Source organism: Lytechinus variegatus, chromosome 13 (genome assembly GCF_018143015.1).
Source record: "Lytechinus variegatus isolate NC3 chromosome 13, Lvar_3.0, whole genome shotgun sequence".
NCBI lineage: Eukaryota > Metazoa > Echinodermata > Echinoidea > Temnopleuroida > Toxopneustidae > Lytechinus > Lytechinus variegatus.
The window spans coordinates 30666509-30684079 of NC_054752.1; the positions used below are offsets into that span (position 1 = coordinate 30666509).

At 38.7% G+C, this 17571-nt stretch overlaps 1 protein-coding gene across 1 annotated transcript; it reads left to right on the top strand.

Moving 5' to 3' along the window:
- Positions 1–1211: 1211 nt before the first annotated feature.
- LOC121426887 (protein disulfide-isomerase A4-like) lies at positions 1212–17568 on the top strand. The gene is made up of 10 exons (XM_041623292.1): positions 1212–1414; positions 4770–4905; positions 5441–5646; positions 6280–6418; positions 7072–7277; positions 7751–7909; positions 13904–14052; positions 14552–14708; positions 15326–15568; positions 16324–17568. Exons 1-10 carry the CDS (start codon positions 1309–1311, stop codon positions 16740–16742), a joined length of 1920 nt encoding a protein of 639 aa, XP_041479226.1. The 5' UTR covers positions 1212–1308; the 3' UTR covers positions 16743–17568.
- The last annotated feature ends 3 nt before the right edge of the window (positions 17569–17571 follow it).

The window sequence follows — 17571 nt, forward strand, 5'->3', positions numbered from 1 at the left end:
GTGTACGTCGGTGTGTTGTTCGAGTCACAGCGGTTTTCTAGCTCTTTCCATGGCAGTGCTGAATATTTTATTAGGAATATATAAATATATATACCTTGTCAGTCCGAACTATGGATATAAATATATCAGATACCATTATTTTTGCCAACAAAAATCAATTTTATTCTCTGAAAGTTGGATATGTCTCTGAATATTGTGACGGGTCCATTATGTATACGAGGGGTGCATCCTAGCTTATCACTGCATTGGTAAGTCTGAAATTTAAGTTTTGCTTATTCATTTAACTTTAAATGATGTTTTAAATGTTCAAACAAGGATTATTTATGAAATTGATACAAGATATTGCGAATCAACGCTGAAACATTATTTGTGAAGACATTTTATCCCTCTGTAATGCTATTTCCCCCATAAAGCCGCAATGGAACATTCTGCACCACGAGTCATACGATGATCGCGAGGTCTGCAAACGTCGTCTGCTATGTTTTTTACATGTCCGGTATACACTGTATGCAAGTTTTCGATATGCCCCCTTTAAAAAAATAGGCGTACACTACTTGCCACTAAGTTGACCTCTTGTTCTTATATTTAAAAAAATTAAACATGTTAAACAAACAAAATAAAAAAAGAAACAATAATAAACATTAAACTCTACATTTTACTGGGAGGGCCAATACAAGTACCCCGACTAGTACATCTTGCTGCTTATAAAATTGACGACTTCGGAGTCGTCATTCCGGAGGCCGATACTGGCTATAGCTGATGGTGAAACTTTAGAGTATTCTGATTTCTTTATTTTTTAATTGAAGTTTGATTTACTTTTTTTTACAAAAAGATGTCTTTCATAAGAACTGAGTAGTTGACGCGCGAGTGCAAAGCGAGAGATGATTTTAGCTTGGAAATTTAATATTTTTTTCATGTATTTTATCTAAAATCACAGTTTAGGTAAGCCAAGTCCAATATATAGTACACGTGTCGATAAACGTAGCAGACGACACAAGTGCCAGAAAACTTGGCGTTCATTCATTGGTTCGCTAGCGGTCTCTTGGAGCCTCTTTAAAATATTAATGCGCGAAGTATTTTCTATTTTTCGCCTTTTGGTTTACAAATCGTCAATCGGTAATCATTGAGTAAAATTTTGAAAATATTTTGATTAAATAGACCAGGTATTGCATACAAAATGTTGTTTTGATAATTCCATGTAGTTTTGATAGGGAACAAGCTTTACATTCCGCGCAATATTTATCTTGATTGAGTGTGATGGGGTTTTTCTAGGGTATCAATCTACGCCTACAACGTTATTCAGTCGTGATGGAGTGTCGAAAACTACAGATATTTGTCCTATTCTTGGCTATATGCAGCCTAACATTTCATGTGGCAAGCACCCAAGAGGAGGAAGAAAGTCAAGAAGCTGAAGGTTCGTATTAAATCTAATGTAATGACTGTGAGATTATTTTGTTCACGAGCCCGAATCGGAGCGGGAAAGAGTTCAGAAAACGCCCCGGAGCTCTGGCGTGATCAACTCCAATTATGGCGCTCCGCGGCCGCGGAACTGGGCCCGGGTACGCGGGTCCGTTCCATTTCATAAAACTAAAAGTAACTTTATTGTTAAGGTCAAATTGTTATAATACCAAATTTGCAATAACGGTTAAAAAGCTACTGTAATCCCACTCACACATAGTGCGAGGATAGCTATACTCCGCGCACTGTGAGTACGAACATGATTTTTTACAGTGGATTTTTTAAAGCTGGTTGACATGTTATCATGTCTCATGTCATGATAACCCAGGGGGCTCCCGGCCACGTAGCGGTCGGGAGCCCAGGATCGTACGTGCAATTTGGCATACTCACCTGACAAGCGTGAAGTATGGTCAAAATAATTCCCCGAATAAATAGTTAAAACAAATCAAGCACCACGGTTATATGGATGGTGGTCTAACGAGTGGCAGTTTTTCTGACATCTGGGCCTCGGGGCCGGGGGGGGGGGGGCCACTTCCATTCACGAGTGGATACCATGCGCGACCATGACCCTAAACACGTAATTTCCATATTCTGAAAATGCACCCCTTAACAAGTAATATTGGCGTGTGAAACCCTACCCTTAACCACTCATTCAATGAACAAGGTTATAATATAACCTTGTTCTCAGTTATATCTCCATGTGTGGCAAAATAAGGGTGGCAATGTTTGGCTTATTTTCTCTTTTTCTTTTGGGCAAATGCTTGATTTTTTTTTACACTGACAGTTTCCATTACACCTATTATTCATACAACTTGGCTCTTATTTGAATTTGATTCATTAAATCATTTTTTTCTTAATTAAAAATAGAGATCAAAAAATGAAAATTTTCTTGCCATATTACTTTCCACCATTAGAGGGTGTATAAAAAATATGCCCAAAATTCAAGTTTTTGAGCACTCTGGTGAATACAAAAATTATTTCCAAGTTACTAATGAAAATTAAATTGCAACTGTATGGAAATTAGTAATTTTGGTCACAAAAGTGATATTTTAATGATTTTTTAAAGTGTGTGTTCTGTACAACATTGGCACACCATAGTCCTACCTGTAGATTCCCCACAGGCAGGGTGGTAGCAGTGAACAAGTGCCCTTAACAAGTTTTGGAAACAAAACGATACTCTTGGCAAATAGTCCCTGAAATGAACCCCTAAACAAGTACAGGAATGTTTTATTATTACGGGTCCTTCGGTCGTCGGCTTTACAGTAGTTTGGTTTAGTACGATCCCACCTTCTACACCTCGCGCAAATTGGACTCTAAACACGAAGTGTTTGGGCAAAAAGGACATCCTTTATAAATCATTTTCATTTTGTTTCATCATCCCCGCAAATTCGACCCTAAACACGTAATTTTCCTAGCGAAATAGATACCCTTTTTTCATTATTTTTGTGTTTTTGACACCCTTATCACGTTACGTACGTAACGTGCCCTATCGTGAAAAAGACATCCTTTTTACGTGTTTTTTTGGTCGCGCATGGTATCCACTCGTCAATGTAAGTGGCCCCTCCGGGATCTGGGCACAGACTGGAACCTAAAAAACCGAAAAGTTCTCTCCTTCTACCCCCGTCTCGATCGGCCATTTTGTTACAATTCATAACAAAAATGGCTGATCGAGACGGGTAGAAGGAGAGAACTTTTCGTTTTTTGAGGTTCCAGTCTGTGCCCAGATGTCAGAAAAACTGCCACTCGTTAAACCATCATCCATATAATCGTGGTAAGTGCTTGATTTCTGTTTTAACTATTTATTCAGAGAATTATTTTGACCATACTTCACGCTTGTCAGGTGAGTATGCCAAATTGCACGTACGATCCTGGGCTCCCGACCGCTACGGGCCGGGAGCCCCCTGGGTTGATGTCATGATTGACATTTAATGTTAGCACAGAACATTTGCTGGAACTCATTTCTGCTACTTACCAGAGCTCATCCCAGTTAGCCTGGAGGCGTCTGGGGAGTAAAAAACATTTACTTCGGAAGTTTGTGGGCTTACTCCCCAATGACGCCTGGTAATTGGATCCCATTTATCTCTGTATAGAGATGAGATTCCCACGGTCATAGTCAAGCTAAATCAACACTTGTCCGTTACGTTAGGAGCCCAAATTAACGGAAATGGGCCCAAACCATATTATCCCCCCCCCCCCCCCCCCCCCGTTACTAATATATTTCATATTTTAAATAAATAGTACTAAATTTGAAAAAAAAACATAAGAGCACGAACGTTAGTTTACTCAGTCTGTTTATGTCGCCATTTTAGAATCTTTTGTTATCGATACAAAGATACCACATGCTTGTAGAGCTGCAGTCTAAGATTTAAAAAATACTTGCATCGGCTAATAAATATTACGAATCGTAAAATATTTGTTTCAGTCAAAAAATATCATTTAAAATGTGTTATATTTTTTCACCGAAAAAAGTATTTTACGATTCATGATATTTATCGGCTGATTCAAGTATTTGTTAAAATCTAAGTTGGCAGCTCTACACACGTGTGGTATCTTGGTATCGATAACAAAAGATTCTAAAATGGCGACGTAAACAGACTGGGTAAGCTAACACTCGTGCTCTTATGTTTTTTTCAAATTTAGTACTATTTATTTAATAAATATGAAATTTATTAGTAACAGGGGGTTAATATGGTTTGGGCCCATTTACGTTAATTTGGGCTCCAAACATAACAGACAAGTGTTGATTTAGCCTGACTTTGACCGTGGGAATCTCATCCCTATACAGAGATAAATGGGTTCCAATACCAGGCGTCATTGGGGAGTAAGCCCACAAAGTAAATGTTTTTTACTTCCCAGACGCCTCCAGGCTAATCCCAGTATAGCTTCTGCTTGAGCCGCTAAAGTACTACATCAAGTATAAAATAAATGGGAACCTGATTTCAGAGCTCCGGACCCCAGCTCAGTAATTGCTGATCATCAGCCTTGGCTCCCTGGACTTGATCTGATCATGAAAAGTGAAAAAAATTAGGGTCAAAACCTTTCTGGTGTGTATGAGACCTTATGCATTTTAAAGTTTAATGATTCCAATCATAAAGATAGACTTAATTTGAGAGCAAAATCATTTTTTCTACTTCCTTTAATTCTTTAAGGGATTTCCGAACACACAGTAGACGTAACAATGTCAAGTGAAATTTTATCAGAATGTCTTTTAGATAGTGTCACAGCTCACCAGTTCAAAGAATTTAATTCCAAGTGACTTGTAATCAGATACAAAGCAAAGTGTAAAGCTTAAAGTCCTCTGTCTATCTTAGATGCCAATGTTGAAGAAACAGAGAAGGAGGCATTCGATGTTGAGGAAGAAGACGATGTCCTTGTATTGAATGCTGACAATTTTGACGACGTTGTAAATGATGCGGACATCATTCTGGTGGAATTTTATGCTCCATGGTGAGTCAATGTTTGCTTAAAGCTCCCAATTTGAAGTTTCATTCAATTGCAATTCTTTTTTAGGCGTTACCGTTAATAAATTATTCATATAAAAAGTTAATTGATAATTTATGAGAAAAAGTGATGTAATGTAAATGTTATGTTAGTACAGTCTAGAAATCTTGCGAAAAAAAAGTGTGGTTATTGATTGATTTTAATTAGTTATTATGACACTAATGACATCAGTCATGTGAATGGCTGAGTATGATCAGTTATTATGTTTTGTTTTATAGACCCTTTCCTGTAATTATGTTTTCATAGAACACCTCATCTGTCCATGTATTGCTTGTTTATTAATCATCTTCATTAAAATTCTTGATTGATTGATTGATCGATCGATTGATGAAAAGAATCTCCTTGTCCTAGATTTTGACTTTTTACTTTCTACTTGTCGGTTAAAATACTAATATGCTCAAACGAGACTTGATCTTTTGATTTAAATATCAATGCTTAATTACAAATTTGAAAACTTGATTCATTGATTGTTTTTCTCTAGGTGTGGTCATTGCAAGAGGTTGGCCCCAGAGTATGCTGCTGCTGCCCTTGAAATGAAATCTGGTACTCCACCTGTACCCTTTGCCAAGGTGGATGCTACAGAGAGTTCAGAGCTGGCTTCTCGCTTCGAGGTCACCGGGTACCCGACCTTGAAGATCTTCAGGAAGGGCAAACCTTTTGCCTATGACGGACCAAGAGAAAAGGATGGTAAGACCCCCGTAGTATTGTATATTTATATTATTCCTTTATTTCTTCGCTTTCCTTCTTCAGGATTCTTATTGTCCTTCTCGTTTTTTCTTCACCTATCCCCCTACTGATCTTCAAAGGTGTAGGGCATCATTCACAAGAGAGCACTATGAAGTCATTTATGTGCCATTTTTGTAACCCAATAGATATGTTGACCTATTAGAATTGGTCTTACCGCTGTATTTTGGCTTCCTCATTTTTGTTTGTTATTGTAAAGTAGTAGGGTTTTTTTTTTTGCTTCATTTATCTGGATGAAGTCTGTATGCAGTTCCACTTTAAAGCTCTGCAGCTACAAATCTAGGGTTTTTCTTCCAAGTAACATGTACATTGGGTAGCAAGGTGCTAGATTGCAGATCCTGATGGTTCCTAAATCATACTAAAGATAGCAACAATATGTTCAGTTGTTTCTCAGTATGCCAAGTTTATTTCTGATGATTCTTGTAATGATTTCCCCAATTGATATTTTTTGGACGGGCCAGTTTTCAGCAACAGTAGCATAATCATCACCATTTTTATTTTAACACACTGGGGGAACGGGTCTTTATTTATGTAAGCAATATTTTTTATTAGGATTAAACTGACACTCTTTTCTAGGTATTGTGCAATATATGAAGAAGGAATCTGATCCTAATTGGACCCCGCCTCCAGAAGCCGTTCTTACCCTGACTTCAGAAAACTTTGATGATACTGTCAACGAAGCAGGCCTCATTCTGGTTGAATTCTATGCTCCATGGTAAGTAGGTCTCCATGGATTTTCAACTCTGGAACTAACATTAACTTGATAATCTGCAAGGACTTTTTGCATTGTAGATTACACCTGTATGTATCCATTCAGTTATACGACTATGCATTTATCAAACTTATTCTATTTTTCATAGAACTAGACAAAATTGGATAGCAGTCACTCCATGAAAAATGTCAAGTATCAAATACTTTCTTGATATTAGATAATTCCTTGTGTAGCCCCAAAGAGCAAAACTCGAATGAAATACGGAATAGGGTTTGCAGAGGTCTTATGGTGAACAAGCTTTGTCTTCACCACTCAAAAAAGAGACTGCAATTAACGATATGGATACATAAAAGAACAATAACTCCAATTTGAGGTTTGCAGATTTCTAATTGGGAGTGCTGCATTTTTTAATGGTGGTTAGCAGTAATATACAACTTTGCCAGGTAACTACATATAGTAACATATATCCCAAGGGATAAGGAATAGACATAGGATTCTAATGATAACTTTGGTACAGTAAACTTCAATATGTGGTCATTCCTTGCACAGGTTGTTTGGGAGATTGCAATGTTGCATTGAAACATATTCATAAAATACTTTCAAGCTGGAGCAAATAGATTTTCAAACCTGTCTGTCTTTTTTCATATCACCTCAAGGTGTGGACACTGCAAGAGGCTTGCCCCAGAATTGGAATCGGCTGCCCAAGCCCTCCAGAACAACGACCCACCCATCCCTATAGCCAAAGTAGATGCCACTGCAGAGAGTGACCTGGCCACCAGGTACGATGTGAGCGGATATCCGACACTCAAGATCTTCAGGAAGGGCAAAGATTTTGAATTCAATGGACCCAGAGAATCAGGAGGTATACACAAACTCTAATCTCTTTCACTATAGATAATGAAAATATGATTTACTAGGTGCCTTGGTCCACTCTGAAGAGTGCTTAAGGTGGGAATTACCATTATTCCTGGGAATTGCATGGTGCCATCCAGGCATACTAGCATTTCAAGGAATATATCTTTTGGAGACTGAATGATTTTGCTGTAACACATGTTTTCCATAGACTCCAGTTACATATATGCAGGTTCAGTCTTTAACTTCAGTACAGTATGGCTGGGATTTGGACCCACAACCCTTCAGCTTTTAGTCCATGAATACTGTGTGCATTGAAATACAAAGTTAACTCCCTTTGTTATGCTAGAATTCAGTTTGTGATTGTTACTAGAACAGTAATTTTCTTAAATTCCTTTGCCTCTTACATATCCTATGATTGTGACGTATCCTTTGTATATTATTACTATTAAAAAACATCAATATTCACCATTTTTTTTTCAGGTATTATCCAGTACATGAAGAAACAAGTCGGTGACAGTTCTCAGCTCCTTGGCTCTGTGAAAGCTCTTCGAGAGTTCCTTGCCCATCAGGATGATGTCAGCATTGTTGGTTTCTTTAACAATGATCAAGATGCTCTCTACACTACATATCTCGATGCAGGTGAGTCTAAAGACTAATGAAGACCCATTAACACTTTGGAGACTGAATGATTTTGCTATAACACATACTTTCCATAGAATGAAGCCCGCATATATGCCGGCTTGGTCTCAAATGGGTAATGATAGAGCAGTCATAAAGCACTGTTTGGCTAGTTGCCTATTCAAAGGTGCACCATTTATTACCCTGGCTTTGGCTTCAACTGCTGTTTCCAGAGCTTGATGCATTCAAGGAATTTATCCTGCCGAGTATCCTTTCACCTGAGCACCTGTGTTGAGTGCAGCAGAATGAGGGTGAATTTCTTGCTGAAAGAAACACAACATTGCTGGGATTCATATCCATGACCCTCTGGTTGAAGGTTGAGAGTCAGTCCACCAGATCACAATGTCCCAATATTTGATTTATGTTATGAATTTCTTAAATCAGGTAGAAGACCTGAGTTCAATCAAGAATAAGGCAGGTTTGAAATATAATACCAAACATTACCTCGTTATTACTAATATTTATAACCCTTGCTGAAAATTTGTTGCTATTTGATTGGCCGAGGGCCCTTCACGTGACTAATCCTAATTTCACCAGAATAATGAAATTCATCAGAATTCAAAATAGATCATGACGTCAGAGTAGAATAGTTTTTGTCTCACCTGCGAAGCAAAGTGAGACTATAGGCGCCGCTTTTCCGACGGCGGCGGCGTCAACATCAAATCTTAACCTGAGGTTAAGTTTTTGAAATGACATCATAACTTAGAAAGTATATGGACCTAGTTGATAAAACTTGGCCATAAGGTTAATCAAGTATTACTGAACATCCTATTAGAGTTTCATGTCACATGACCAAGGTCAAAGGTCATTTAGGGTCAATGAACTTAGACCATGTTGGAGGAATCAACATCGAAATCTTAACCTGAGGTTAAGTTTTTGAAATGTCATCATAACTTAGAAAATATATGGACCTAGTACATTAGGTTAATCAAGTATCACTGAACATCCTACATGAGTTTCACGTCACATGACCAAGGTCAAAGGTCATTTAGGGTCAATGAACTTTGGCCGAATTGGGGATATCTGTTGAATTCCCATCATAACTTTGAAAGTTTATGGATCTGATTCATGAAACTTGGACACAATAGTAATCAAGCATCACTGAAAATTTTGTGCAAGTTTCAGGTCTCATGATTAAGGTCAAAGGTCATTTAGGGTCAATGAACTTTTGCCAAATCGGGGGTATCTGTTGAATTACCATCATAACTTTGAAAGTTTATTGGTCTAGTTCATTAAACTTGGACATTAGAGTAATCAAGTATCACTGAACATCCTGTGCGCGTTTCAGGTCACATGACCAAGGTCAAAGGTCAATGAACTTTGGCCGAATTGGGTGTATCTGTTGAATTACCATCATAACTTTGAAAGTTTATGGATGTGATTCATGAAACTTGTACATAAGAGTAATCAAGTATCACTGAACATCCTGTTCGAGTTTCAGGTCACATGATCAAGGTCAAAGGTCATGTAAGGTCAATGAACTTTGGCCATGTTGGGGTTTTTTGTTGAATAACCATCATATCTCTGTAAGTTCATAAAATTCGGTCTAGTTCATAAAAAGTGGACATAAGAGTAACCATGTATCACTGAACATCTTGTGCGAGTTAGAGTAGTATTCAAAGTCAGCACTGCTGCTATATTGAACCGCGTGATGCAGGTGAGACGGCCAGAGGCATTCCACTTGTTTTCCCTTTTTCAACCTACTGAAAACCACACAATCACTCGGGCACAGCGCACAATGGACTGCCTCCACTGGGCAGGTCTAGTAATGCGACATCGCGGATGCTTTATCGCGGGTTCCCTGAGCACAGTGCAATCAGCTCGGGTAATAATGCATTATGCTAGCTGAATCAAAAACTTGCTGATAACTAAATGTGAAATTGCAACTTGCTTGTTTATAATGAATCTGTATGCTAAAAATGAAATTGATGATGGCCATCATTCAATCATCAAAAGATTTGGGCTGCTTGATTTTAGTTTAGCAGGGTTAGTTCACAACCTTTACAACCAGTAAGTGGAATTATTAGAAGATCGATCCCAGTAGAGCCGCCGCGCAACACCAAACCATGCACCCTGAGTGATCAGATCGAGCAAGCGGTAGCCGCACGTAGTCTATTCAATGAACCGGCTAGCTTAGATGATAAGCCAATTTTGCAGAAATTAGAGCAAAGCCCATCTACATTTTGTCCATATTATGGAGATGGGTAATTTAGGACTAGATTACCAATATTTTTCATTCAAAATTTAATATGGAAGGTATATAAAACAAATATACCGGGCGTTTCTTTCGAAAGTATAGAGGAAGTATTCATCCTCTGCCGGGAACCTATGCATCTCACCTGGGTTGAGTGCAGCACAATGTTGATAACTTTCTTCCCACACAGTAACTAGCATGTACAAAGAATATCGAACTAAGGTCCCTTGTGTTCCAACCGATAATGTCGCACCAACGCATAATGTCGCAGCAACGCATAATGTCGCAATCTGCGACATTATGCCAAGAGCGTCTGACGCATAATGTCGCAATCAACGCATAATGTCGTAGTTTTTCTAACGCATAATGTCACATGTCGCAACGCATAATGTCGCAGCAAATCGTTAACGCATAATGTCACATGTCGCAACGCATAATGTCACAGCGGTATTTTCTTCAGGACTTGAGCTACAGATAAGATATAAAACATGCTTTTACTTAGTATTTTGAGACACGAAAAAGAGAATGAAGTTATTTTGAAATCAGGATTACTCTTTGTATGGATATTTGTCGCTTTATTGCCATTTCGTCTACTGCCTTTTCCCCACTATCGCATGGTCTGATATCATTTCGTCTACCATTAGTTAGTCAACTATCAACATAGTCCAATAACCATTTCATCTAATTACCATCTCGTCTAATAGCCAGTTGGTCTAATAGCCGTTGTGTTTATTATCATTTAGTCTAATTGTATTTTTTTCAGTTGGTCCAATATCATTACGTCTATTACCTTTTGGTCTAATGGCCAATTGGTCTAATAACCACTTGGTGTACTCTCATTTTCGTCCATGTTCCATTTGGTCTAACTTCAGTTGGTTCGCTATCACTTTGTCTAAACCCATTTCGGCTAACAATCATTTGGTATCGTTGCCATGGGTCCAATCACCATTAGGTCCTATCACCGGTTCTAGGACAATTACCCCCCAGAAAATCACCTTCCGGACAACCACCTCTTAACATTTAGCCTCCGAGGACAATTACCCCCCCCCCCCGGACAATTACCCCCGAGGACAATTACCCCTGGACAATCATCCCCTGGACAATTATTTCACAGACAATTACCCCCCCCTAGCAAATGCCCCCGAGGACAATGATTCCCCAGACAGTTACCGCCAAACAATTACCCCCGGAAAATCCCCCCCCCCACCTTCTCTCTGGCATCGAATCAAGCGTGACACCAGGGGGAAGGGGACACTCGACCAAAAAAGTGGTATAGGGGTGTGCCGCGGGCGAGACAAAAAACGGGGTCCTTGGAACGGATCGCTAGCGTGTCAGTGCTGATGCATCCCTGTGGAACGGACATGCGTGCATGATGTAGCTCGCCCGGCGGCACGTCCGCCGGGTGCGCTTGCGCAGAGGTAATGGTCGGACAGCGCTCTGCGGCCACATTTCACCAAAACTGCAGCTCATTGTAGCAGATCAATGTAACCGGAACGGCGTAACGAAAAATATGACAAGCTTTGGAGCGGATTTCTTTCTTCTTTTTTCTCGATAAGAAGAAAATGTTTTGCCTTGGAGCGGCTTTATTTGTTCTTTTTCTCAATAAGACAAAGATGCTATGCCTTGGAACGGAAATATGAGTGTAAAAATGGGGGTCCCCTCCGCTGCACATTATTATATACTGAGTGCCCCCCCCCCGGGCGTGAACCATTATAATGGTCTGGGTCGGTGGCACAGGTTTTCAATATATTTTCTACTTTATCTTATGTTAATAACTTTCTCTCTTATATCGCTCTTTCTCCCTTTTTCTCGCTCCCCCTCTCTCATTTTCTTCTTTTTCATTTTTTCTTCCTTTTCCGCCTTTTTTCTTTTTTTTTTGTTTAGCAATGCCTTCTGCATCATGAAAAATGGGGGTGGGGGCTTGCGCTATATAGCTACGCACATGTACATCAGAAAATGTGTAAACTGGCCCACATACTAAGTTTTCATACAACAATTGAACATTCATGAAAAGACACCATTAGACATAATAATCACAAATGCCTAATTTCTCTGATTCCAACTGATCTGATTTTTTCTTGATTCATTTGGGGTTTAATTTCAGGAAAAAATCAGGAAAATAGATAAAACATTAAAAAGACACCTTCACAGGTAGAAATATTGAAAGTCGGTAACGCAAACCATCAACACTACTATTGACAAGAAGAACCTATAATAAATCTGTTATTTTAAAACAATTCATCTAACAAGAAGCTAAGAATTATGAAACAATTTGTGCACATTCCAGATTAAGATGTGGCTTTAGTTTTAATACAGTAAGCAAAAAAAAAATATGCAAAGATACACAAGAACGCCTTGTAATTTTACTATTTAGGCCCTAACTCTGTGCACTCTCTTTGTCCCGGGGCAGGGTACTAGTAATTGTTTCCGTTGGTAATTGTCCTCTGGGGTAATTATCCGGGGGTAATTGTCCTCGGGGGGGGAATTGTCCAAAGGGGTAATTGTCCGGGGGTAATTGTCATCGGGGGTAGTTGTTCAGGGGGTAATTGTCCAGGGGGTAATTGTCCGGGGGGAAATTGCCCTAGGGGGTAGTTATCCGGGGGGGGGGGGTAATTGTCCTCAGGGGGTAATCGTCCTCGGGGTAGTTTTACAGGGGGCAGTTGTCCGGGAGTAATTGTCTAGGGGGGTAATTGTCCGGGTGTAATTGTCCTCAGGGGGTAATTGTCCTCGGGGGTAATTGTCCTCAGGGGGTAATTGTCCAGGGGGTAATTGTCCTCGGGTGGGTAAAATTGTCAGGGATTAGTTGTCCGGAAGGGTGATTGTCCGTGGGGTAATTGTCCTAGAACCAATGATTGGACCTATTGGTGATTGGACCCGTGGCAACGATACCAAATGATTGTTAGCCGAAATGGGTTTAGACAAAGTGATAGCGAACCAACTGAAGTTAGACCAAATGGAACATGGACGAAAATGAGAGTACACCAAGTGGTTATTAGACCAATTGGCTATTAGACCAAAAGGTAATAGACGTAATGATATTGGACAAAATGGATATTGGACCAACTGAAAAAAATACAATTAGACTAAATGATAATAAACACAACGGCTATTAGACCAACTGGCTATTAGACGAGATGGTAATTAGACGAAATGGTTATTGGACTATGTTGATAGTTGACTAACTAATGGTAGACGAAATGATATCAGACCATGCGATAGTGGGGAAAAGGCAGTAGACGAAATGGCAATAAAGCGACAAATATCCATACAAAGAGTAATCCTGATTTCAAAATAATTTCATTCTCTTTTTCGTGTCTCAAAATACTAAGTAAAAGCATGTTTTATATCTTATCTGTAGCTCAAGTCCTGAAGAAAATACCGCTGTGACATTATGCGTTGCGACATGTGACATTATGCGTTAACGATTTGCTGCGACATTATGCGTTGCGACATGTGACATTATGCGTTAGAAAAACTACGACATTATGCGTCGGACGCTCTTGGCATAATGTCGCAGATTGCGACATTATGCGTTGCTGCGACATTATGCGTTGGTGCGACATTATCGGTTGTAACACCTTGTAGGTGTATATAAACATTGATTGATAATGCCTTGGCATGATTATTCACCTTCAAATGATTTAAAAGTAAAAGTTTGTGATCCACTTATTCAATTTCATGCAGCTCTAATCATGTTTATTATGCAGTTGTTTTTTTCTAACTCATCTTAAAATTCCTTATTTTTTATTTGTTCATCCAAGGCAACGGTCTGAGGGATGATTACAGGTTTGCCCATGTCTTTGATCAGGAATCCCGAGATAGTTACAAGGTCAACGCTCCATCGGTCGTTGTATTCCTTCCTGAGCGTTTCAGATCCAAGTATGAGCCATGGAGACAAGTGTTCTCGCAGGTAAATAGGAAAAAGGTGTCACTTAGCATACATGCTGAAGTTTAGGGGCTAGAAATAAACATTCAGGCTTGTGTTTAGACCAAATACAGGTTAAAAGTCTAAGTATGATGCCTGTAGACTTGTGCTCACGCAGGGTAAAAAAGGAGCATTACAGGACCAGTGTCATTTTGCATGTATTTAAGCTCTAGTTCGAGGGGGTTGCATGCAGATGTAGAATTTTCAAACATGTTAAGAACAAAACACAGTTTGAGATCTCTTTTGAGATCTCTTTAAGCAACACCTTAGATGTGACCTGGTAACTAAACTTAATAGTGACATTCTAGGCACCCTTGTTGGTATTACTACCTCTGGAACACTATCACCTCCATTGAACACTACTGTATTTGATGTCTTCCAATGCAACACCTTTGGTAATATTGTTACACCTGCCACATCAATCCCAGTGTTAATCATTGTACTTGAAACCACTTTTTTTGTTTGTATTGCTTTCATCCTGCAGGCTGATGGTAGTGTCAAAGACCTTGAAAATTTCTACGAAGAGCATGACGTCCCACTGGTAGGCCAGATGACAAAAGCAAATCGAGAAAAGCGTTACACGGACCGCCCTCTACTGTTGGCTTTCTACTCGGTGGATTGGAGTTTTGATCACAGAGTTGGTAAGGAGGATGAAAGATTTATAGTTTATTTTTTACTTTAAAAAGCAACTCATAAGATTAGATAAGTTGTAAATCATTTAAGTTCAAATGGGTTTCCGAAATAGGCTCCATTGCAGAAAAGATCCATGTAGTCTGAAATTATGCATCTGATGGACTATTTTGTGTGTAAATAGGTGTTTGTACGAACTGTGTACATATATGTACCTTGTTTAAAACAAATGGGGGGTTCAATTCTATGAAATCATATTACATTTATTTTCCAATAATTTTATCATTTCTTTTTTGAACCCTTTTTTAGAAGTTGATGGACTTCTTTTGTTTTTTGTTATTTTTTTATGACGAGGGAGTTCCAATTGTATCATGTTCACGATTGTGAGGAACATGACCTAACATGTTTAGCAGAATGCTTGTCAGACTTGAGGTTAAAAGATAAAGTACTGCAAAAAACAGAATAGTTGCGAGCTATGAAATTCTTTCTATGGACGCCCGTCATTCGCATCAAATCATGCACGCAAAATAACATCTTATTCACTCTGAGACAGTTTCCTCTGCTTCAAAAGCTCTCCCGGATCTCGAGTTATCTTTTATTTTCACTTGATTCTCTTCCCTTCCCACAGCCACTGAGATCTATCGTCAAAAAATTGTTGAGGTTGCTAAAGACAAGGAGTTCGACGAGCTCCTCTTTGCCATCGCCGATGAGGATGAATTTGCGAGTGAGCTGAAGCAGCTTGAGCTCGATGACAGCGGTGAGGACATCAATGTTGGGATATTAGGAGCTGATGGACTGAAGTACAAACTGGAACCGGAGGATGAGTTTGAATCAGAAGTTCTCAGGGACTTTATCAGATCATGGCAGAATGGTATGTACAAACTTTTAACCATCAAACAGATTTCAAAGGGTATTTGATCATATGGTAAGGTGTATATATATATATATAATTCCAATGGACCAGGTGGGTGTTTCTTAAAGCTGTTAGTAAGTTACGAGTGATTTTACAAATGACGGGTGATCCTTTCTTGTGGTAAATAATACACACCGGATTTTGATTGGTGATGATTAAGTTCCTAAGAAATGATCACCAGTCATTTGTAAAGTCACTCATAACTTATAGACAACTTTATGAAACACCCTCCTGGGGAAAGTTGTGTTCGGTATATTGTAAAGGCCAAGTCCACCCTAATATCAAGTGGGATTGAAAGTCCTGTTTTTAGTAATTATATTCTTATTTTTATTTACCAATAGTACTTAATACATTGGAATTACCTTAGCATTACCCTGGTCATTGATTTCTGGTTTGCCCGCACACAATGTGTGCACCTTCTCCATTCCCTGGGGAGTACTCCAGTAAGAGTTTCAAACTCAATTGATAGGCATACCACGTTTGCTTTCTTTCACAACCCTCTGATTGAAAGAGGAGAGTCAGAACCACTAGACCATTTCGACCCCACAATGTCATCTATAGATCTAGCTTTCTCTGCTTTTTTTTCTAGGAATCATTTGCCCTGATCTTGAATTCACCCCTTCATTTGTGCTGTGATCTGTTTTGTGTAATTTCATTGTTGCATGAACATAAGTGTGATATTCTTTCTCTCTTTCTGCTTTTTTTTTCAATAGGTGACATAAAACCTGTCATCAAGTCCCAGCCCATTCCAAAGAAATCCAAAGCAGCCGTCAAGACCGTCGTCGGGAAAACATTCGAGAAAATTGTCCTGGATAAGTCAAAAGACGTCCTTATTGAGTTTTATGCACCGTGGTGCGGACATTGTAAAAAATTAGAGCCGGAATACAAGAAATTAGGCAAGAAATATGCAAACACCAAGAACCTAGTCATCGCTAAGATGGACGCTACTGCCAATGATATATCAAATCCAGCGTACTCAACCACGGGATTTCCAACAATTTATTTCTCAAAAGCAACAGATAAGAACAATCCTGTCAAGTTTGAAGGCGGCGATAGGTCGGTAGAAAAATTTAGTGAATTTATCGAGGAGCATGCTACAGTAGCCCAGCTTCAAGACAGAGACGAGTTATAATGTGCCTTATTTGTTTTATTTTGTTAAGTCTCTTAAGGTTATGTCTGAATTGTTTGCTTGTTTCACATTCATTTCAGCGGTCATTGACCTTTTCTACTATCAAACTTGATGAAATCAGTTTTTAGATTATTTATTTCATTTGCCTGTGGTTTGTACAATTTTGGGTACTTGGTGGAAATGTGTTTCGGATTATCAGTACAGTGATATTTAAACAGTGGAAATTAATACATATACCTGCTGAATTGTATCCCATTCTCAACAAGACGCGTACAACTTTTTACACAATAAATTTTTAGTCATCATTTGTATCACTCCATTATGTGTGCCACCTTTATAAAGTTTATATACCTTACAAATGTGAGAAATATACCATTTTAGCCATCACACTCATATTATTCTTTCACTCTGTTAACACCATACTTATTTCAGGAACAGAAAGTAATAAACATCATCTGAAATCTATATATATTTCATGTTCACATTTATTTGCATCAATTCAATGTAATATCAAATGGTAAGAATGTATGTTAAATGTTAAGAAATGAATTATCAGGAATATGCTTAACCTGTGTACATATGGTAGCAATATTGTATTGTTAACATGACAGGGGAAATTCACAAATATCATTTGTTTAAAGTTAAAATAAAATTAATCCAAAACACAGCAAAATTTTCCCTGAGCCTTTGAAGTACCATTTACAAGCCTTTTTTATGCTCTGACACAGATTTAAGTGACATGTTTTGATGATAGCTGAAAGGGATGGTATTTCAATATTTCTTACTGTTAACTAGAGCTAAAATGATGGGTTTTCCCCTTCTATTGGGAGAC